The 24,652-nt window shown below is 44.2% G+C and overlaps 1 protein-coding gene across 1 annotated transcript in view; it reads left to right on the forward strand.

Moving 5' to 3' along the window:
* The window catches only part of ece2a (endothelin converting enzyme 2a), a 70,702-nt gene that overhangs the window by 13,591 nt on the left and 32,459 nt on the right, over positions 1-24,652 (forward strand). Inside the window, exon 2 of the mRNA XM_070974554.1 lies at positions 20,453-20,736. Coding sequence (XP_070830655.1) covers positions 20,453-20,736 — 284 coding nt within the window. The remainder of the gene's footprint in view (positions 1-20,452; positions 20,737-24,652) is intronic.

Below are 24,652 nucleotides of genomic sequence, written 5' to 3' on the forward strand. Positions count from 1 at the left end.
CCTTGCTTTGCCGTATCTTCCACATATGTCTCCAAATCCCCTCATCATCCTCCCCTGTAAGACCATTACCGCAGCTAAGTCGTTAAATACACTGATTTTTTTTAACAATTTTTTTTGTATGTGTGTGTGTCCAATAGGATTTTTATGAGACCGCTGGCTTTTGCGAGACGGTCCCCGGCACTCTTACATAATACTGCTTGTAATGCTGCAGGCAGAGACTAACAGACCTACACCTCCACCTCTGCATCTTCATGTCAGCCTACATGTCTGTCTGTCTCTCCCAGCCCGTGTCTGTGGATCTGTCTGTCTGTCTGTCTGTCCCTCCACCCCCGAGTTATGTGCTTAACTATCCGTCAATGTAACTACCAACATTTTGCTCTGTCTGTCTCTCTTTGTGCCGTCTTAACTGACAGATTAACTCCCAGATTCTCCATTTGTCTGTTGCTAATTCTCTGTCTGTCTCATCACTGTCTTTGTGGGCCCAAGTCAGAGCCAGTCTTCAATCTTTGCTTCATTTTCTGGCTGTCTGTACATCTCGTCTCTCTATCTCTCACTTCGGATATGGCATGCATAACAGAGTTAGTTCAGCTCGGTTGTGATATTCTTATGTAACTCCCGATTTGCCTTTGCACTCTCTCTCCCTCGTCTGAACGGCACACACACACGCACACACACGTACATACACAGGAAAAAGAGAATCACAGTTTTATCCACTTTGAATTAAGGTTACAGTTTCCTCACAATTTTTAGGGAAAGCTGTTTTTAATAAACTGTACATCTTCTGTAATCTGTGTGTGTCTAGGAGAGCTTGTCGGGTGTGGCGAGGCACTTTTTAAGGTTCCTGTTTCTCTGATGTTTGTGTGGAGTGACAGCAAAGATTTTCTGGCCTTCACAGCTCCTTATATTGTGTTTTGTGGTGTCTCTTCAGGTGGTTGTTTGCTGAATATTTGCGGTTTTTCTGTGCAGTGCTGCAATGATTTCTCACCATCAATAGGAGGGTTTTCTTGATTGAGACTCGTTTTGTTCCTCTGAGGCTTTTTTTCCACCGTGCTTCTCTGACGCATGTTAGGTTTGCTTTCATGTCTACCACCTCTTCCTGTGTACAGTCCATGGCGTAATGCAGTATTGTCATTTATTGATGGGACTCAGGGAAGGTAGAGCACTTGGAACAGATCTCCCTGCGTATTCAGATACTACAGGATGAGATTGCATTAAGGCAGGGATCAGAATTTCCATTTTGATACCAGTTATCTTGCAGCGCTAACATAAATACAGCAGAAACTCAGCTGCACATAAGTCCTACCACCACCATAGCAATATGGAGAGTCAGAGAAATGTGAGACCTGCTGAATCAAGCACATCTGATCCTTGACCATGTTGTGCATGTATGTCTAAGCTATGCTGTGTGTAAAAGTATGAGTCTGCAAATGCCTGTTTAGTATTACATCAATGCTTATGCACGCCTGGCAGAGTCTAATGAGTCGACACGATCTAATGAATATATTCAATTTCACCAAGAATTCTTGTCCGACATAACAAAGGTCAAGAGTCGGTAGTGATTACATAAGCCAAGTGTTTGTTAAATATAACAAAAAAGGAGGTAACTGGAAGGAGCATTTACCCAACAGAAATGAACGAATGAGCCCGTTAATCACTTTACAGAAGTCATTATGAACTGATTGAGCTTATTATTAGCGGAGTAAAAGGCTTCATGTACAGTGAAGCAGCCGTGCGCTGACCTGTGGCCCATGCCGTGCTGGATAAGAAGTCATGAACAAGTGGAACTGAAACTAATATAGATCCCTCTGATGCTTTTCCCTCGAGGACAGTTGCTCTCAGAGCCTCTTCTCTGCATTGTCTGTATATATTACTGTGGGTGCTGGTGCCTGGACAAACTGACTTGAAAGCAAATGAGGGCGTTCAGTGGGACACTGTAAAGAGTACAGCGAGGGCGAAACGAGGTGTGTGTGTGTGTGTGTGTGTGTGTGTGTGTGTGTGTGTGAGAGAGAGAGAGAGAGAGAGAGAGAGTGAATTGATTAATGGTGGAAACAGCTCAGTGTGGAGTCTGGCTCTCTGAAAGCCACCTGTCCCCTCAGTTCCATCACTGCACATCGCTGACTTCGACTGGCCTGAACGTCCTCTGCTCTCTGTGCTGCTGGGCTTGCAGTGCACCATTACCAAACCATAGTACTGTCTTTTTGATGGCAGATATCAAAATATTTGCAATTCCTGTTGGTCATTTTTTTTAACAGCTTCTCAATTGATTTTCCAGAAAATGAGCTGTACTGTGCTGATTGTGTTATTAGAGCTGAAATTCAGTTCATTAATATATAAAGTATGTGACATAAAAATAATCTGCAACATTTTGTCAGGTTTCTAGCTTCTTAAATGTGAATTTCTGTCATTTTTCTCTGTCCTCAATGATTGTGAACTGAACGGCTTTGGGTTGAAGACTGTTGGTCAGAGAAAAACAAGCCTTTTAATACGTCAACGCAGGCTTTAGGAAATCATGACGATGAAGATAATCATTTGTCGCCCTTCAATGAAATGTAACGTTACAAAAGGTTTTTTATGGCTCACCTCTGTAATTAGATGTCAGAGAGAGACAGACAGCACATAAACAAAAGTTAACTGGAGCTAGAAGTATTGACTTTTCCCTGTTAGAGTGGAACATAATAATCGAAGGGGTCAGGGAATGATGCCCACCGGCTCCACTGCTTGTCATGATCAAATTGCATTGAACTTTGTCTTTTATGTGGCATTTATTGTGTGTTCCCCCGCATTTTCAGCCTCACATAACTACAAATAGAAACAAGATGAAGAGTTTCAGCACATCATCGCTGCATGGCTGCTGCCCTTCTACTGACGGTGCTTTGAGGTTGCTACTGTAGCTGAGTTTAGGCAGGATGGTGCGCGGACAGTGATGCAGTGATGACAGAAAAGGTATTTTCAGGAGGAGGCTCATGTTTGGATGGAGGATTATGTTCTTGTCTAGTGGTGCTAGAATTAACTAGCGGCATTAGAACGTAACAAACAACTGTGTGTATGCATGGCCTATATTAGCCTGTAAGCCTGTACAGGGAATCAGAGAGCAGATGGTCCGCCATGCTTCATTCACTTAACCTGAGAACAGGGGCCTTAATACCCCCTGCCATCCGTTAACACACACACATGAAAGAAAGAAAAAGGAAGAAAGGAAGAGTTTTGGTTAGTCAACTGAGACGGAGAGCAACTAACCCATGAGGCTTGAGTCCAGTCTTCTGTTTAATGCCACACACTTAATCAAGACAATCCCTCCCGTCCCTGCAGTATTAAGTCTGGAGTGGCGTCTGTTAGAGTACAGAGACAGACCCAAACCGCCATTGCGGAGTCGGTTCCTCTCCCTGTTGCCATGGCGACCTGCTCCCTAAGACAATATTTATTTAAAAGCACATTGTTGTGCATTAATTTAACTGTTGGGCTGTAATAAGAAGGTGGTGTTGTTGTTTCTGTGTATGAGCTTGATGAGTGGGAGAGCCTCGGTGGACCACAGCCATGTCGTATGCTGTATGCTGTTAGCGCATGTATTGATGCCAGTGAGAGATGATGGAATTTCTAAAGCATTGGCATTTAATTGACCGTTCACTTAGCTTTAGTTTAGCGCCGACGACTGCTTTCCCTTTTAGCCTGGCGCATACGGTATGCTAATTAAACTGAGAACAGCAGCAGATTTACCACTTGTGATGTGCAGTAATTTCTGAAACAATGATGGATTTCAGACGCAGGTACAGCTCCATCTACTCTTTGAAAAGTTTCCAGCTAACACATTTTGGAAGAGGGAGGGCGGACATCAGATGTCTTCTCTGATGTGCGTTTATTTCGACCAAACCAGAGTTGGTAGTGATTGTTTGAACAGTGGACTCTTTTCTTAAAACATGACCTGTGAACACACAAACTAGTTGGTAAATTATCTGCATGGTGCTAACTCTTACAGCTTACATCAGAGCTGTTAGCTCATAAACACGCTGTTTAATCCAGTCCTAAACTCTTGTGTTTTTCTTTTTGGAAAGTTAAAAAAAGTTCTGACCCTCTATTGTTTTCATATACAGCATATTGTTCTTATAGTCCATCACGTCTCTTCAGTGTCATCGTTCAACGTCGTCGTTCGACGTGTGGAAAAATCCAAAGTTTGACCGGCCTGCCTGCTAGTTGTGGTTGCTAAACTATGACTGGACAATCTCTGGTTGGGGGACGGGGTTTAGTGAACGGTCAATGCACCTGTTAATGGGTTCATGAAAAAAAGAGTAAAAAGAAAGACAGAAAGGAAAGGAAAGAAGAAAGATTAGGAGAAAAGAGAGAGTTGAGCTGCAGATTTTCACAAATCCCACTGTTGGGAGTCTTTCCAGACCTCGTGTTCCCATGCAGATTAAATCCAATGCACACACACACACACATGCACACACACATGCACACACACAGTCGTTTCCATCACTTCAGAGGACATTTCATTGACTTACACTCATTTCCTTGAGACTTAACTCCAACCATAACCACTACTTTACTAACCCTAACCTTAACCTTAGTCTTCATCCTAAAATGTAATCATTTACATTATGGGGATTTGCGTTTTGCCTTCATGAAGAAGGCGAGTTCTCACAATGTGTCAGATGCAACAGATTTTAGTGGTGACAGCATGAGTAATACACTTCCATACACACACGAACACACAGAATACACACCTTTAAACTGTCACCCATCACACATAAACCCAACCTGGGCTCAGAGTGCTGTATGTTACACCGCATGCTGTCACTCTTTCGGTTGGATGTGTGTCCATACTTGTGTCCCAGCCGATGAGGACTCTCGCAGTCCCTCTAACAAGACATAGCTCTTAGTTTAAAGAGCCCGGGTCCCATTTGCCTGCTGTGCTGTGCTGTGCTGTGCATTATGCTTGGATGATAAATGTGGTTGCTGTCACAGTGTGCTGCTCATGGAGCTGCGTGAAAGCTGACGAGCGCTCGGCCCATGACTGTTTGATGACAGGAGAGCCTCTCTGGGTTTTATACTGTACAGCTACCTTATAAAACATTGACACATCCACCATGCCATCTCTGTGGGAAAAAAATCCCTTATATTTATCTTTATTCCTCTCCCTCCTCCCATTTCTTTTCCATCTAGTCCGTCTACTCCTCTACTCATTCTCACTTACTGTACTCCCAGTACTTTTCCTTAAACTGCTTTTTGATTCTCTATCTTTCTCATTTTTACTCTGTGCTGCTGCCTCCTTTTTTTCCTCTTAAGACTCATAGCAACTGCTCTCATGCCTCACATCTCTGTCTCTTTCCCCCTCCTGTGCATGCTCTGTGTTCTAGTCTTTTTCTATGCCTGTCTGCATGTATCTGTCTTTCTGTCTGTACCTTTGGCACACAGTCTTTTTGCTTTTCATCCCCATCAACCTCCTCTCCACCAGAGTCTGTAGCTCAGGTTACATAATATACATTAGAGAGAGGTGTAGCGAGGAATGGTGGAAGTAAAGGGGGAGGAGGTGGAGGAGGGGAAGAAGACCTGCTGCTCTGCTGAGAAGCCTGATGTTCTCATCTGTCTGAGCAATTGATGCTTGACACAGAACAGTCTGGGTTTTTAACGCTCTGGCCTCAGCTGATCTGTTGTTTGTTTGTAAGTGCAGCTTTTGTGGGTATGTGCACGCCATTGACTTACATTGGTTTCATTTTCTTACTTAAGTGTTATTCATTTCCCCCCTCATAAGGCATGTTTTTGTTAGTGCGTAGCCTTTGCTGCCCGTCTAGCTCATTTTCATCTTCAGGAGCCGACATCTGGTCTGCCCGTCCTCTCCACCCTCTTTTTCCTCCTCCCTCTCTCATCCCCTCATCATCTCATCTCTGTCATGATTACACTTTGCCTCGCTGACCTGTGATGATGTAACTACTTTTTGGCAGCAGACCTTACCCTCGCCAAGCATTATATTCTCCCGTCTTTCTGAGAACTGCCCTCTCTCGGTCCCTGCCTCCCACTCTTCCCAATCAGACCCTTTTTTAAGGTCTTAATCTTGTTCCTAATGCATTTCCCAGCAATAGCTCAGTGGGCGTGGGGGTGGGGGGGGGTGGGGTGGGGGGGGAGTGAATGAGATTGATGGAGGGAGAGAATTTTGGAATGTCCCCTGATGATTTGGTGCTCCAGATGTATGACTATAGGGACTTAAAAAAAGAGGGTAGAAGCTCTGCAGGAAGTGGATGTTGCTCTTGTTAAGTAATGAGTAAAACAATGGCGCTTAACAGCCTCCAGCATCGGCCTCTTTTTGGTATTGAATGTTGGCTTTTCTGCAGACATCATCCTCTAAGTGGAACAGTTTTAAGCCTGCTTGTTATATGTTCCTAGCCAGTTCCAGACCTCTAGATTTTGGCCCATATCTCTGATTTATTTAGCATTTCAAAGGGGCCTAGTGTAGTGACCACTGTTTTCCCCAGTTAGAGTAGCAACTGATCAATCAGTTTAGTCAGTGGAATTAAGATCAGGGACATCAGTCCGACATGAACATCACGTTCATTATTCAGGCTCACCACTGTTGTAGTGTTTTCAACACTGCAAACTCTGTTTGGGCTATTTTTTTGGGGAGGTAGCAACAGGTCTTTAAGGACATTCTTTTGAAATGTTGGTTATGCCAGTATTTTGATAGATAGATCAGAGTTGTATTTTGCAGCTAACCTTAAGATTTGGTCTCTTATGTCACCCCTTAATGAAGAATGAATTACACATGATGAACAAAGTGTTATATTAATACTTGAAATGCAGTGACACCATTCAGCCCAAAGGGGAACCAAGGTGTACATACTGTACTCTGGAAAACTACTTTGGCTCACTTGAATGTTATCATTTATGCTATACGCATATATTCTACTGAGTTTATAATTTTCTCAGCTTTTCGTTTTTACATCACATAAGGAAGTTATCATGTCTAAACCTTAATCTAAGACTGCAAACAGTTGGTTTAGGACCCAATTGTACTACCACCAGTGCATGGGAGTTGAGAGAGACTGATAAGCCATCGTACAGATTAATGTCCCATTCAGAACTATTGAGAGTCTCTTGAAAACCAAACATTCAACAGTCACAGACAGGCAGAGATCCAGGAAGTGCAGGACAAAACACTTAGTCAGACACTGAAGGCAGAGGTATTTACTGGAGAACAGATCAGGCAAAGTCAAAGGCAGACAGGTCCAGTAACGAGAGATCAGTCCGATAATGAACGCTGGAGAGTCTTACATGATGCGAAGACCAATCTGGCAATGAGTGAGTGTGGGAGAGCAGCTTAAATACTGGACTGACTGGTAATGAGAATCAGGTGAGGATCAGGTGACTGGGCAGGTGGGCATGCCTGGCACGGGGAATGAGAGTGGAAAAGTACTGACTGAGCAGGTGGACAGATGAAAGGAAATGGCAGCAGGTAAGAGACTGAAGGCCCTGTGACAGACAGTCCCTGTGCAGGTTTGAGCTTTGTCAGAGATCAGCCTCCTGGACCAGGAAATGATGTCTCATGTCATCAGAGGGCTCTCTGTGTTCACCTCCTCACAGGGCCATGACATCATCCTCTGATCACACATGCTGACTCTGTTTACTGGCTGGCTTTGAATCTGATTGTCATTGACTGCTAGACCCCCATTGGCCTTGGCAAGGGGTGAATACGGCAGCTGGCTCATAGTCTTTGCACATATATCCACGAATGACCACAGAGATCAAATTTTATGTCAAGGCTGTTCAACTGTTCATGCACAAACAGTGAATTTAATCTGTGTCCAGTATTATATTTTGTGTGTGTGTGTGTGTGTGTGTGTGTGTGTGTGTGCGTGCGTGCGTGCGTGCGTGCGTGTGTGTGTAATGTTGGTATTTAGGTTTGTTGAGGGCAGCCTGGGGCAGGAGGGGAGGAGCTACTACTACGCTGGGTTTTGAAGGGCTGGACATTACAGTGTAAATCTACAGACTCACTCTCCTCTCTGTGTGTCTTAGCACTACTTTATACATACTGACGTGCACATGTTCAAATGTTCAACAATGGCAGACAGAGGGTGAAAAAATACGATCATTATTGTGTTTTTATTTGTTTTGCGACACTGTGGCTCTTGGGTTGACAATGTCATCTAGCCTCAGCTGTACCTTATGTTTAGCACTGATGAGCAAATGATAGCATGCTAACACGCTAAACTTAAAAGAACATGGTAAACATTGTACCTGCGAAAACATTGTCATGTTAGCATTGTGAGTATTTTGACGTTAGCATTTAGAGCCGTCCGCCTTATTTAGCAACATCAGCAAGTATCTACTGCCCAGAAACATCTGATTATTGGATTTTTTTTGTTTGTGTCAAGTGTGGAGCTCCCCCCCCCACCTTTTATTTATTTGTAAGGCAAAGTTGGGTAATGTTCTAACAAAATAAAGAATAATTATTTTTATTTGGCTAGCTAGCTAGTATCTTATATTACATCTCGCTATCAATTATTCAGTGCCAAAGGACCAGTTAGTTATCTAACAAACATTACTGTCACATGAGCTGTGTATTTGTTAAATCGCAGACTATTTTGCACATTTTTACATGCAGCAGTCCCAACAATGAACGAAGTCAGAACACAGCAGCAGAAATATGCACCAAATTCCACCGCAGCCTTCAGCCAGTGGCATAAAAGACTGAAACAATTTCAACATTGTTTATAAAAATGTGTTAATACATTAACTCTTCTAATTCACGTGTTGTTTTTATTATGCAGTTACAATAGTTTTTAATGCTGTAACATCAGCTGACTGATGTTAAAACTCTGTTACCTTCCTTGCCTATAGGTGGTGTGTGATGCCATGCCTTGAACTGGCTCTACAACTGAACAATATTGGCTGCATCAGGGCAGCTGTATGCCTGTACTATGTGGGCTTTCATATATGTGTTTGTTGATATGGCTTTTGCTGCATCACCTCTGCTTAGATAGCCATATTTCTTGTACTTGTGTGCACTTACATGCACTGCATAGATATTTTTTTGTATTACAGTTGGTATTGTGTGTTTCTTTTCATCTTTACTTTTTCAATAAACACAAAAAACAAGTATTTCGTAGCCGGAAAACAGTGCTGAGAACAGTGGAATCCCTCTTGTAACCTGCTGTCTCTGGTGTGTGTGTGTGTGTGTGTTGGCACATGTGTGTGTGTGTGTGTGTGTGTGTGTGTGTGTGTGTGTGTGTGTGTGTGTGTGTGTGTGTGAGAGAGTGAGAGAGGGAGTCAGGCAGCGGTAGCAGTGGGTTCAGGATCAGTGCCAGACTCAGCGCTTAGCCTGGCACTACCTTATCAAACTGTGTGTGTGCGTGCATGTGCGTGTGTGTGGAGACTCAGGACCTGTTCTGGCTCACTCATCAAGTATGCAGTTGGAGTCGACGCTGCAGCAGAGATGCCTAATAGAGAAAGCAGGGGAGAGAAGAGAGCGCTAGAGAAAGGCTCTGAATACGTCATGCCACCCGCTCACTTCCAGCTTCCACTTCTCCCCTCTTTATCGTCGCACTTGCCAATTACTGCTTTTCACACTCGTCTATCTCAGCCTGCTCTTCTTCCGTATCTCTTCCCTTTCACTCTCTACCCCAACCGCCAAAATCCTCCACTCCTATCCCCATTCACAGCCCCAGCCATTCACATCCCTCGCTCTCCCATTTCCACCAAATTGAATGTCATTCATACCTCCCTCTCAATCCCCTGCAGCCTGGAGAGAAGAGCCGTTGAGAGTTTCAGCAGCACCTCCTCACGCTGCAGGTAGCCTCAGAGGAACACGGATATTACTACAGTGACATTCACAGCTCCTCTTGCGGTTCCTGCTCTCATGACCATATAAGTGCTTCCTCTTGGCTGAGCGAGTGGCATCACGGCGTTGGTCAGTCTTAAGCGGTTACAGGAAGCACCAGTTAGAGGTCACTGACTTTTTTTTTCAAAAGGTAGAGACTGGATGGTGTTTACACTGAGCTTGTTGGGAGATACCAGCCACATAACTTCTGTCTCACACAGACACACACAGAGTCTGACTTGTCCTCATGTCCTCCTTCTCACCTCCTCCACTGCTTGTTTTTTTTTTGCTTTTCTCATGGGCGAAGAACACTCAGTTCCCGCCAAACAGGAAGTGGTCATGATTCAGTGAGAACAGACTATGGTGTGTGTTTCGGTGTGTGTATCTCATGTTGTGCAGTCCAGGCCGGTCCAGTTCTCAGTCACTAGGGCAGCAGATGCTTGCAGCACGACCTTCCTGTCTCTGTCCTCCATGCAATGGCCTATGCAGAGGACTGAAAGAAATGAAGACAGAACTGAAGCAAGGATAAATAACGTGTTCCTTGTGTTGTATCATACAAGCAGCTGGAAGACTGGATGAATGAAAGTGTGTGTCTGTCAGAGAGCGATGGAGGGTAGCAATGAGGCGTAGTGGCGGTGTGCATGTAGCAGCAGACCAGAGGAGGGGACGATGCATGCAGCATTAATCACCGTCTTCATCCACCAGCCTGTCTCACTCTTCATTAGCATCTTCACTGCTGTCAGCTACTCACTGATGGCTTGAGAGCAGTTTGTGAACCACACTATCATGTCAGTGACTATTTTGGAGCACCTGTTGGAAGCACAGCCAGAAATCTACAATGGACTGATGCAACTCTGCACTTTTCTTTGTAATTGAATGTAGGACAATGTGGAATCTGCACACAGCTACCATTGTGTTCAGAGTCGCTGGTTCTACTTGGTGTGTACAGGCAACATTATTATAAACATTACAAGTGTTTTTAATATTGTATCATAAATTGTCAACACCTGCAGACGGACAGCAGGCTAAGCCATTTGGTTAGCTGGCACAGATGTTAATAGTCTGTCAGTAAAAGGTTATTTAGCAACTTATTAATGCACTGCCTCACTATATAAACAGGAAAGGTGGTGCTTAGTGAGTTGGCAGCTTAAATTTGAACATAAAATGTTTTCCACAGCTAAATGTTAATGTCCTCATTGACGGAAACTCCCTCTGAAAGTTTGGTATTTGGCGTACAGCACATTTCCTCTGTGCCTCCAGATTGTGGGAATACATGACGGCGATGTGACCCATGTCTGAAAGGGCATTTTGAAGTTAATCACAACTTTAGCCAAAGAGCTTTGCTGGAGCTGAAGAGGGATTTTCTTTTCGTGCTTGCTCTCTGTCACATAGTAGAACAGTAACATTATGTCCTTTATTGTGAAGAGAAATAACAGGTCATAACATTAAATTAATTGGAATTGCAATCATCTTGTAGATAAACACAACCATATTTTGTGGTCAGTTGCCAAAGCCACTTCACAATTAAGTGCATTGTGCGTTATGTAATACGACGCAGGGCCTCGTGTAAGCTGATGTCATGGTGCTCCGAATTTCTATCTGCACGCCTGGTTCAGACCTCTGACTCAGATTAGACTATGACACAATGACACTGCAGAGAGACATGCTATTTCCTCCTGCAGGGATCAATATGCTTGGTCAGCCATAAAACTCCCACACTGGGCCGGCGTTCAGCTGTAAAACCTGATCCATACTGCATAATCACACCAAGGTCAGGCAACAGAGGCATTTACATATAGACGCGGGCACCTTGAACTGACAAACTCGCCTGCCAACCAGGCAGAAAATTAACCAGTCAAGTTTGAGCCTCCGTGTGCATGTGTGTTAAGTGATTTTTTTTTTTTTTTTTCTGTGTGTGTGTGTGGTGTAAGGGCAGGGAGAGAAGTGCTCATAGTGAGTGTGTGTGTGTCTTTTAAAACTTAAGAATACCTGTGCTGTTTCGGCCATTTCATTTTGTCACAGACGTGGTCTTGGTAGGTGGCTAATTGAAAATGCCTATACTGCTGTTACCTCCTCTTTCCCACTCCGCGCAACAATGCATGTGTGCGTGTCTGTGCCTGTCAGTGTGTGTGTGCTTATTTGTGTATTTGTGTTCTTGTTCACAGCGTGAAGTGTCAGACTATCCACCAACATTGCACTCACTGGGACAGTGAGATTTTGAGAAGTTTTGGCCTCATTTAAATCTTACCTCACACACAAATTTGGAAGAAAAGTCTGAAAGTTTTTCGGACAGTAATTTGTCATTGTAACGTCTGTTTTGTGCTAATTGTTAGGAAATCTTTGAAGAATCTTTGTCAGCTTGCCAGCCTCCTATCACACTATCTCTCTCTGACTTTGCCTCATCTGTGCTGTTACACTGTGCCGTGTTTTCCTGCTGAGGCAGTCTGCACTGAATCCTCACTGCATGCAGATACAGGGAAGTGCATGATAGTGACAGTGATGTCTCTGTGCATCTTATAGCATCATACAGTATGTTAGTGTGGGCTGTAACTTTATCTACATACAGCATGTGAGTTTCTCTCTGATTCTTATTAACATGATTACACACACATTTCCACACTCACTTTAATGCTGAATCATGACCTTCCTCTCTGCTGCTGCTGCACCACTGACTGACAGATTAAAACACTGCCAGCCAAAGAGAACAAACTGTACTACGGGGTTACACACACACACGCACGCACACACGCACACACACACAACCCTGTTTCCATCACATTTAGGGTTATTACATAGACTTACATTCATTTCCCGGAGATTACCCTCACCATAACTGTAACCACTGCATGCCAACCTCTAATCTTAACCCAAGTCTTCACCCTGAAATTTAATCATTTACATTATGGGGACTTAAGATTTGTCCCTAAGGCATGTCCCCACAATGTGTGTAAACACACGTAAGTCCCCACAATGTGAGTAATACACGTCGACATACACAGACGCACATACTTTCTTGCTAGAATAGCCTGATGGAAAAATAAATATTGGTACCTGTGCCTCTGACTCAGCGTGGCTATAATGAATATCACGGGGAGTGAGAGGGGAAAGCTGCTGAGAGACTCAGCTGTTAACACAACTGTGCAAGCAAACGGCTGTGGATGATTCTCCAGTTCACTGTAACTCTGTGTGACCTGACTAAAGCTGTGATGGTATGGATATTTCACACACACTGTGGTTCTTGAAACTCATCGACGGAGCTGTTGCTGGATGAAATAATGGTTTATTCCCATAATGTGAACCCTTCATGTGCCAAATTTATCATACGTTGGATGCTTGTGCTGTAGCCTTTTGTGAGCAGCTGTGATCAGAGCATGCGATGTGATTGTCAGTTTGACAGGTGTGGTACGGTGGAAGGTATCGCATACCGAGGTAAAGTGTTGGAGGTTTGGTGTTCAGCCAAACCAGAGACATAGGAGATAAATGAAAGGAAAACCCTGAATACATAAATGCAGTTTAAAGTAATTTATTCATTCAGTTCTGTCTCTGTTTTGGATGAATTTCTCAAATGTGGCACCTTTTTTTGTTTTCAGTCTCTCTACCTGTTTTCATGTTTTCATGTTGAAGTGAGGAATCGAATAGAATTGAAAACCAAAAACAAGTCTAATTTCTGCCATGGAGATTTCTTCAGATTTGTGGATTTCTGGTTTTTCTTCACTGTGCGCACACACTGAAAGTGACCACTGCACGCAGTGAAGGAGTGGACAACAATGTTAATTTCTTTCATTTGCCACACTGAATGGGATAATTTAATGATCCATAATGTAAATCATATCGTTACGTTACCTGAGAGAGCCTTATGTTTCTATGTTGAGGCACGTTGAGGATATTAATAAAATACAGCTAAGAGTCTATTACCCTTGCAGAAAGTGCAGCCAAAATGTCTCGATACTAACATGCTAGCTTGACAGCAGTGCTAACAGTAGCCATGTTTGTTGTTTTGCGTTCATAATGATAGTGTTTTCTTACATGTGAATGAGACTTGAGGTAGTTGGATACAGTAAGCAGTGAAAACAACGCACTTTGGTCCAGTATGCGCTCCCTGTGAGCCAGCAGACTGTCGTTCAGCAGCTAACCCAGTAGCACAAAGTGCACCCCTACAACAGTGAGCAGGAACTGCAAGGCCGAGTAGCCAACCGAGACTGAAAAACTGAAGGGAACGACTGTTTTTATTTGTGTTTATATGATTGAAATATGTTTCCAACAGAGTTGCTTACTTATGTAATAATCAAAAGACCTTCTCATGAGAAAAAAAATGAATGAATGAGGGGTGACTGAAATGTTTAATGAGTTTGAAAATGATGTGAATTACATCATCATGTTATGGTGTTTGCCAAGCATGGAGCATGATTCTGTTCAACTCCTATGGGAGATTTTGAAGTGACCATCATCAAATGAGGGGATATATTTTTGGAAGAAGGGGGTTCATCCCTCCAGCAGAGCTCCAGAGACTGAGATGTTACCCATCTGTATTTGTGACAAAGGATGACGCGATGCGATGATGATTGTGGTTATGCTGCGTGGGGTGTTGATGGATCTAATGAAAGTTTTGAGGAGCTGCTTCAGTGGGATGGAAACTGGGAGGGAGAGCGAGATGGACACAATGGAGACTAGACATGTTGTATAGATGGCTAATTGTCATCACGCTCGCTTCATTGTGCCATTTTTTGAATATTTTAAGGATCATTTGCTGCTGTTGTTTCCGGAAGTATAACAGGCCACAACATCATCCTTAAAGTGCGTGTGCATGCACGTGCATGTGTGTCCCCACTAGCTCTTCAGTTACGCAGCAACGGCAGATCAAATTGCATCATTTGGGCTCTCTGTCACACACTGTCGTCTCTCCCTCTCTTTGACTCCCACTCTCACTCACCCCTGTTGCCCTCGTATCCTCTGATAACAGCCCACCCGTCATGCTAATACTCCATCCATTGGTCTTGATGTGCAGACACTCACAACAGTCGGTGGGTTTTTTTGGCTGTTGTTTGACCCTGCTAAGGACAGAGAGGGCTTCAGTGGTGTTGCAGTGTTTTTCTTTGAGCAGAAAGCAAAATGTAAAAAAAAATTTACATGCAGCAAATGCCTGACTTGTGGTATTGTATGAATTCTGGCATGGAAGGTAACAAGGCATAAATAGTAATATAAAGAGGGATGTGGGTGGCTTTCAGTAACTGTTAGTTCTGGCTAAAAAGAGAGAAAAGATGGCTCTCTCCTCGATGCCATTTACTAAGCCCCCCATTCCTGGTGCCTGTTGGTGTTTTGGATCTGAGAGAAGCTTTAGGCTCTGTGCCACAGCAGAGAGGCACATTCATACAATGGAGTCCTTCCAGAAGTCCTCCATCACTCATACACACACGCAGGCTCACACTCCATCAAACAGTCACACTGTCACGGGCACACTCTTAATTATTCAGTCACTAATTATCTTGTATACCCGGTTATGTAACTGAGGTTGCTTTTGTGAGGGGAGGGAAGAAGAGACTTGTGAGGAGTAACTTGCCGGAAGAGCCGAGCTTTTGAGAGAAATTTCATCTGGCCTCACTGCTGATGCAACTTCTCTGGAGCATCTGAAACTGCTTGAAAAACACGGAAATAAAGAATATCTATATCTGGTGTAGATGCAAAGACGAGGCTGCGCTCAGATCAGCATGTGCGTACCACAACACACGCACAATGCCGCACACAGCCATTTGAGCATTTGAACATCCCTCGGTCACTGTGAGGGGCTGCGAGCTGGGGATCTGTGTGCTTTAGAGACACCTGGATGAGGAGAGAGACTTTCAGACCGAGTGAGAGATTCTCAGCTCCATGGCGACGAGGCTGGGTAGTCGCCTCTCTTCTCCCTCCTCTCCATCGCTTGTCCTCTTCCTCTGTTTCTCCCCCCTCTCTCCATGTTTCACCCTTGTCTTGCTCCAGTAGTTTGAACCCTTCATTCTTTTTCCGTCAGTGACAGAAAAGATCCTTCCTCCACCTCCAGTGCTTTCCCTCACCTCTTCTCTTTCATCCCCACTGTTCCTTAATTTGTGTTACTCCTCGTGTCCCCTCTCTCCTCCAGTGTCTTATCTTCCTCCTCCTCCTCTCCCCTCTTGAATCTTCTCCACTGTCACTCCTCTGTCTCAGTGTGTGGCCCGAACAAGCTGCGAGGTTGTTTCAGTCAGCAAAACTCCTGAAGATTGCGCATTTTTAACAGGAAACTACAAACAAACAAGCCGGCCCACTTCTCAAACTCTCTTCATTCTTTTGTCACTGCTCATGTATACAACCCCAGGGATGCCAGTGTATACTTTTGCCTGGTGGTCGGATGCAATGTCACTGAATTACTTTGTTTAAAGCATAACCCAACCCAAAGAAGTTTGTGCGCGTCTGCGATTGTGTGTAAATGTCGACAAGTCATATAAGCGGGAATGCTTGATTAATCAGATAACATTGGACTCTAACTTAGAGGGAGGATTACAAGAGATAATTGGTCAAAACAAGGCCCCATGTGACACTGTCAACTGCCATCATTGTCATGGTGCACACACACAAACACAGACACGTGCAGGCGTCTTGTAACCTGTCATGACCAGTTGCAGTCAGACTTAATTACACGTTGTGGATAAAAGTGCTCCAACATTAGCTTCATGTGTGTTCTGTGTGTGTAATGGAAAATTCTCCATTACCATTTTTATTTTAAGCACTTTGATATAAGTTATCAAAACGGTCTGATTTCTTTTGGACAGATTAACACCATGTCCACACATTCTCCCATACATGCCCGGCCACTCACATGCAGCCACGTGATTAATGCACATGCACACACACACACACACACAATCGCTAGCAAAGACAAACACTGCACCTGTGCATTTTTCATATGTTGACATTTACGGTTGCGGCTGAACTTTGTGAAGCATCACCATGGCATCAGTTTACCTCGGGGCAAGCCCAGAGCCCGCAGGGTGTGCGGGGGCGTCGGGGGCTCCGTGTTGTTGCTGGAGCAACATGTGAACATCACCTTTCATCAGCACAGGCCACAGTCTCCCATCCTTAATGTGTCTCAACCAATCTGGGATGTGAATGAATACCGCGCGTGCCTCTGACATCATGGAGTTTCCACTGCTATGCTCGTCTCACCTCAGAGATAGCAGCTTTGATATTTCACACCGCTGGTTCACCCGCAGGGGTTCCCCCACCCACCGCCCCTCCTGACCATAGATGGGTGGTTTATGTGGAGGGAGGTCATCTGATAGCCCAAAGGTCAAATCTCTAACAGTTCACGTTGAATAAGACTCAAGGAGCTTGACTGCAAACGAAGAAATTACTGTAAAGGAACCTTCAATCTTTGTGAGGATTGGCTCAAAATCGGGATGTAATTGTCTAATTTTGGACACATTTTTTGAGCAAAGTCTGAGTGTAAATGCAAATATTATGATGGATTAGCACTTTCTAGAGGGCAAAACAAACTTCTGCAAGCATCTTATGCAATCATTAAAGTATGGTTTACATTGACCAATGCACTCTCCTGTAACACTATCCTATACGCTTGTGCTATAAATGAGGTGAGCGCCCATGCACACAGGCAGCTGGATGATTTACTGAGGCAAAGTGTTGAATGGTTGTGTTCCTTGTGGAAAATCACAGAGATATCAGCAGGTGTCAGTAACACCTTTAAAACTCTGATTTGTGTCATAGGACGTCTGCTATTTGCAATCCCCTCACTTCTATTTTCATCTGTTTATGACAAGGATTGAGATATTAACCAGCTTGACCCTTCAGGTTGGTGGAGAAGTTGTAATTTAGGAAAATCCTTCATCCCACTGTGTGGCCTTTTTCCTCGTAAGCCAATTGTGTTTGAGTAGCAGAGGAATGCCGCCTTATTACAGTGGATTACCTCAGACGTTTCCTTTCCTGTGGTGTATCTCTGCAGCTACGAGAGGCACATGTCAGGATTTCTCTTGAAAAACAAAGGCTTTGTCAGGTCAGTCATGCAACCAGAGACTATTGTTGCGCTGAGCATCTCTGAGTCTGCAGGAAGGAACCACCTCCATGTTTGGCCAACACTCGTCACTGGTTTACTTTACGTTTCTGCAGAATTTCCTGTATAAATGAACACAGAGAGGCAAACATGACTAACACAAAGCTTGAACTAACAAACAGTTTACACATATCACAAGCAGATGACGGATGCTCGCCACAGTTTGTTTTTGCCGATTTGTTATGAGTGGTATGATACTTTTTAAGACCAGGACTCAAATTTTCCATCACACACACACATGCGCAATCACACAGCCAGCAGAACGAGGTGATATGACACCTCTAACTTTAGTCTCCCTCTCTGCTGCTCTGGATAATCCAGTTAGGATGTGCTCTCTGGCTATCAGGAGGTTTTAGCTTCCTCGCTTCCAGCTGGAGGAAAAACAGGCGCCAGCCTGGCCTGGACCGCTATCCTGAATAAACCTTTGTCACATAAATACACGTGATACATGCACTTTAAGAGCTCCCCTCACGAGCACACGCACTGACATAAATGCAGTACACCCTGTCCTATCTCTTCTCTGGCAGTGTGTGCAGGTGAGTTGGTGAGTGTGTGTGTGTGTATAAAGGTCAGAGGTTGCGGGGGCCACCGGCTGATGTCACGGACCCAAAAACAGAGTAGTGTCCTTGGTGACAGCCTGGCAACTATAATTGTCGTGACAACCCCTAGGAATGAGCTGTCATGTGACACCCCTTCCTCAGAGCCCAGTGCATGGAAAAAGAAAACACACACGCACACACATAGCTGTGTCAGCGGGGGGAACCCTTTGGAAACAATGTCCGGCATGTTTGGGGATTTGAGAGGGCAGTGCAGGAGTGACTTAAACCACTCTGAAGAGCACCAAATCAGGGCATGAAACAAGGCCACAGACCCTTATTTTTCACCATAAACTGAATATTGGATGTGAAATGGCTGTCGTTGTTTCCAAAAAGGACCCTTTTTGCAAAGGATCTCCACTGCGCCCATAAGTCATGTCTCGTTTGTCAGATTGCCTCCTCCTCTGTGCAAAATGTATTTTCCAAAGTGGTTGCTTGCTTTTGGCACACGTACTGTAAGATTACATTTACCTAAAATAACCTGTTGAGCCTTTGCAATTCATCCCTGACATATTCGCTCATATTCCAGTCATCCATAAAGAAAGTGTTGAACTATTTGAGTGTGACAAGCAGTGCTGACATATTTCCTCCCTTGTTTTGAAGGGGAGAGCCATCACGGGACAGAGCGGCTCCTGCCCTCTGATGTCTGCAACACATACACACACGCACACACACGCGCGCGCGCACACACGCACACACGCACACACACACACACACACACACACACACACACACACACACACACACACACACACACACACGTAGTGGCATAGTGTTCTCTTGCTGTACAATGTCTTAATGTATGTGTGGCTGGTCTTCTTTCTCTCCTTTACTAGTTCCTACCACACCTTTCAGCTGTTCATGTAGGTCTATATGTGTGAATAAATGACTTCTCTGAGTGTCTGGCATAAGGTTTGCCCATGTACCGCATGTACACACACACACACACACACACACACACACACACACACACACACACACACACACACACACACACACACACACTTAAATAAGTTACAAATGGGTTGTTTGGTGTGTGAGGCTGCTAACTGAATCGGTCGCACGCACTCACACACGGAGCTTTTGGAGGCTGGTAATTAGTCAAAGCAGTAAGGTGATAACAAGCGCCAGCCACACATTTGCAGCAGAGGTGTCGATGCCTGCGTGCTGCCGGAAGTCACAGCCTCACCTGTCATGCGCCCTCCCCCCTTCCTAGGCGGATACCCTTGAACGCTGATATTCACAGATGTAATAAGTGCAAGATAATATCACCATTTCCAAAGGCAACACACATGAACTCCCCCTTTTACTGCAACAGAATATGTGCATCAAGGTAGCATATATGACTCCCCCATATCCTCCTCCACTGCTTCCTTACCTTTTTTTCTTTTGCCTGTCTTCTCCACCCACCCACACCTCCTCCTCCTCCTCCTCCTCCTCCCATCGGCACGATCTATGAGTCATCTGATCCAAAAGGTGAGATGCTGCATCCAGTAGATTATTTTCATCATAAGACGCTCTGTTAACTTTTCTTTTGTGCCGCTTTGTTTCCCTCCCTGGCTTTCATCCATCTGTCACCCTGTGAAAAGCTACACGTTGAAATCTTGTTGCTTGTGACGGATTTCGTGCAGCCTGAGGTCATGTCAGCATAGGCAGCTGCCCCTGAACACACTTTATTTCAGCCCCTTATGGTCTCTCTGGAGTGGGAGGCTTCCGTCTCTGCTTCAGTCACAGGAGAGGCGATCTCAGTCACAGCAGCCTTTGTTGTCGTGGCAGGAACGCACATGTTGTTGCTGTATTGATCACACCATCACTTACTCATGCTGAAAAGCATATTGGGGATTTGAGTCATCAGGGACATTTCAGTCCTCCCTCTTATTCCTCCTCTCCTTTTTATTCAGCTCTCCTCTTTTCACAGCCTTCTTTCCTCTCCCAACATGTCTCAGTTTTCCTTCGTTCTCTTTTCTTTCCCACCAGGTTGTGGAAACAGTAGCATGAGTGCCGACATGTACAGCGCCGGATACCGCTCCATCGCCAACATAGACTACTCCTCCGTGTGCATCAGTACAATGAGTGAGAGGCACAGCGACTGCCCGGGTATGACCTGGCACGAGATGGATATTCGCCAGCTCTCCTTCCCAGATGCGTCCTTCGATGTCATCCTCGAGAAGGCCACGCTGGACGCCATCATGGTGGAAGAGAAGTCGCCTTGGGAGATGTCCCCTCAGACCGCCTGTTTCATCCACAAGACGCTCACAGAGGTATTGTTAAAAATCTGAATCCTGACATGGGTTGACCATTTCTTGAAGTGCGATCTGAAGTTTTACCAGAATTTCTCACCAAAACTGATTCAATCTTCCACAAAACATACATTTAGGATGCTGTGATTTTTAGCAGAAGCGTGCCACAACACCTCAACTGTCACAGCTAAATATCGAAATCCAGCCTTCAGATACCATTATTACAGTAAGTTCATAGATCAACTTTCGCAGCACTTTTTTCAGTTAGGTTCAGTGCTGAAAATGACACCTTACAGTTCATCGTCGCAGAACTTTATGATGTGTAAGCAATGAAAACTACGCAAGTTGTTCAACAAGTGGCCGAATCAGACATGCAGGGATTCACCCCTAAATCGGAATACAGAGCAGCATTCAGGTGAGAAAACTCTAAAGTTATGACTAAACATCCAAGAACGATGTTACAGAGCCGCAAACCACCGAAACGACATGCAGAAATGACTGCAAGCAACACCTCTTTCTTCAGATGATCATATGCTCAAAAAGAGATAAATAATAATGTAATTTAACATATTTGACCAGAGCAGATTTGTGTCAACAAAGGTACTTTGATTCTAAAAAATCTGCATCCTGATAAAATTCTGGAACAAAGCATACTGAACATGTAGGCCTGCATTTCCACCATGCCTGTAAAGTGCTGCTATGAACAATGCAGAAAAAAACAGGCCTTTGATTGAGCGTTACTGCTGACTCCAGCTGGAGGTCTTCATTCATCTAAAAACTGAGACTGCAACTGACCGCAAATGGAATTTCTTAAACCAGCCCATTAGCTCTCAGGCCCGTTCACATTCAGGTCTGTGATTTGGTTTAGTTTAATGGGTCTGAGCCAGTTCAGCCTGTGAGAAAACAAGTACCTGCTGTTAATGTGATCCAATTTTGTTCAAGTTCCAACGTCTGTAGTTTAGAAAAGTGATTAAACACCTTTAATTTGCTGTAGCAATATGTTCAAAGCTTCTGCAAAGATCAGTCACTATGTCCTCCAGACGTTCACTAGTTCTTCTTAACAGTATTTGAGACAACCTCTGCTTAAAAACAAAATAAAGAGTAGCTCCTCTCCTAGCAAACATATCCTGATGCACGTCTATACGACAGCAGATGGAAGATGTTTTTCTTTTGGAACACTGTTTTCTGGCGTAGTAGTGATAGACTCCAATAATATATACCGTAGATGGGTCCAGATTTGCTGATCTGTTCTCTGCCTGTCAGTATTGTACAAACCACAAAAGTCTTTATACGCCTACTATATGATGATTTGAATGCGGTGCCACAGTCAGTAAATGATTTCTCTCTGACAGTGGAAATCGGTGATAGTGGCACTTTACATTTCCACTCCATCCCACAGTCAATCAGTTGACTTGCATGACGTCGAGTGCCCTTCAGCTGCTGGCTGTAGCACTAACCACCATTGTGTCAGTGTGACAATGACAATATTTTGGCCATTAGCCATGCTTGACCTTGACTCACTAAGACAAGAGAGCGCCGCTATCAACTGGAGTAGGTGACTCCCGAGCTGTGAATGGGGAAGAATTGCTCATGATGTACTCACTGCAACCTTTGGAGCAGTGCGTCATAATGAGTTAGAATTCAAAGTCTGGCTTGGAGTTACAGGTATACTTTAGCCTCAATAGAGAGACTCAGTATGTAATTACAGTAAATGCAACAATGGGAAATGTCAGGTTGTGTGAATCATTTTATAATGGAAGCAGATAGAGGGGAGTAAGTGCAACTAATGTTAATGCAATTTTTTACAAATTATCCACTTAGGAAATGAAAATATTATGGTGCTTTTCAGTTGCTCTGAAAACACTGCAGTCAGTGGGCTACCAGCATAGTGTTTGTGCCAATGATTTGGATTCGTCGTAAAGAAATGTAGTGAATTAGTGCTAAGAAAGTTACCTGAAAATTTGCTACTGGTTTCACTCTGATCCACAGGTGGTGGTAACGTGGAACGAAACATAATAATATGCAAATAAGGCAAGGCAGAAGACTGCAAGCAAGCAAACATGGATGGAAACAATGCATTTGTGAAGATGGAAGTGCATTCAATGTGTTTGTCAGTGCTCCTACGTTCCCTGAATGCAGTGTTTGCTGCCTTGTAAAATGCTGCCTGGAACAGGAGTGAGGCAGTGTAGGCACCATGAATGAACATACTAACGGTCAGACCGGATAACTGCAGACGAAATGAACTTCTGTGCTGAAGCAAACTTCAGGTGGGACAGAAAAATGTGTTGGCTCATAGCATAAACTACAGGAGTTAGCATGGCTAACGCCTTTATGCACTTTGGACTCACTACAGCCAAGCTGTCTCCTTCCTTGTTGCTTGTATTATTTGCACGTGCATACAAACTATCAGTATCATTGTTAGAGTTGGAGACGGTCAGTATTTACCGAAGGAAATGAATTCACCCCTCGAAGTGGCCGGACATTTGAGAGCCTCGCCATCTGTATTTTGGAGTCAGTTGCAGCTCGAATTACTTTGTGCTTGTTTGAACTTGACTTTTTGAAAACGTGACAGCCCTGCTTGGTGGAGCTCTGTGCAGGTGTTAGGTAAAATAGGTGTCATTTTACAGAACAATTTGCAGGATGCCTGAAAAATTTTATCAGACTGAAGTATTTACAGGATCTTTCCTTCACCCCAGATCAACTCTTATTTTAATGCTGCGAGCTTAACTAAGGACAAGATTGACTTAGGAAGTAAACAAAGGCATATACTGTGCTGTATATGGGCCAAGTTTTTAAGGACAGCGTCTGACAATAGCAATGCACACACACACACACATACGCACACATGCACACATGCATGAGGAAAACAGACAGCGTGCTGGGTGTTTTCCTCTAGCAGAAGGAAGTATTACAGAAGGATCAGTGAGTGTGTTTGGGGGACAGATGGGAGGATTTGACTTTCCTTCAAAAGAAGTGAAGCTGAACTCACGAAGCAGCCCTGTTTGAGAGCCATTACAGTAAGAGAGTCGAGATCTTCTCACTCGGCGTCACCTGCTTCCCTTCGCACCATCTCTTCTTCTCACTTCTGCCTCTCACTCCGTTTTTCCCCTCATTTCCACTTTCATTTCTCTCACCTGCTCCGTGCTCAGGGCTGCGTGGAGATGGGAACGTGTGACTGTGTTCATGTTGTCTTTCTGCTGCACTCTGAGCGTCGTGCATCTTCATGTGTGCAAATACTGATGTGTGTGTGTAATCACAGAGAAGTCGATAGTCCTCTGCGCTGGTATATTTCTGCTCTCTCACTGTGGCTTGTACGGGTACAGCAGTCACGATTCCAGCTTATGTTCGTGTATGTATGTATGTGTGTTTTGCAGGAATGTGGGAGGTGGGTTCATATCCTAGTTTCATTTCTTACAAGAAAACATTCTCACTAAGCAGGGACAGATGGAGAGAGAAGAGCAAGGCGAGAAGGAAAGGAAGGAACAGCTCTGAAGAAGCAGGAAGATGTAGTGAAGGAGGAGGAGATCCCTGAAGAATCCTCTGCTGAATGTACACACAGCTAAAGAGGGAAAAGGAGAAAGAGGGAGGGAGGGAAAGGGGGAAACTGCATGACAGCACAGGAGAAAGAAAAAGAGACAAAAAGCGAGAATGACAGAAAGCTAACGAGCAGTGCAGCAGAGTGGGACCGAAGGGAAGAAGGTAGCAAATGAGAGAGAGAAAGGAGGGAAGGGGAAAAAAGAGGAGCAAAATTCATCTAAAATCTGCTTTCAGAGTGTTTCCCAACAAAAGCAATCATGATGAGTCAAAAAAAAAGCAAACAAATAAACTAATGAACAATCGATGCCAAAATACGTGTTTGAGCATGTGAAGATAAGAAAGACCCTGCAGAGAACAAACAGCTAAGATGTACCAGGACACACAGACTGTATCACGGCAC

The sequence above is a fragment of the Chaetodon trifascialis genome, chromosome 11 (genome assembly GCF_039877785.1).
Source record: "Chaetodon trifascialis isolate fChaTrf1 chromosome 11, fChaTrf1.hap1, whole genome shotgun sequence".
In the NCBI taxonomy this organism is placed as follows: domain Eukaryota; kingdom Metazoa; phylum Chordata; class Actinopteri; order Chaetodontiformes; family Chaetodontidae; genus Chaetodon; species Chaetodon trifascialis.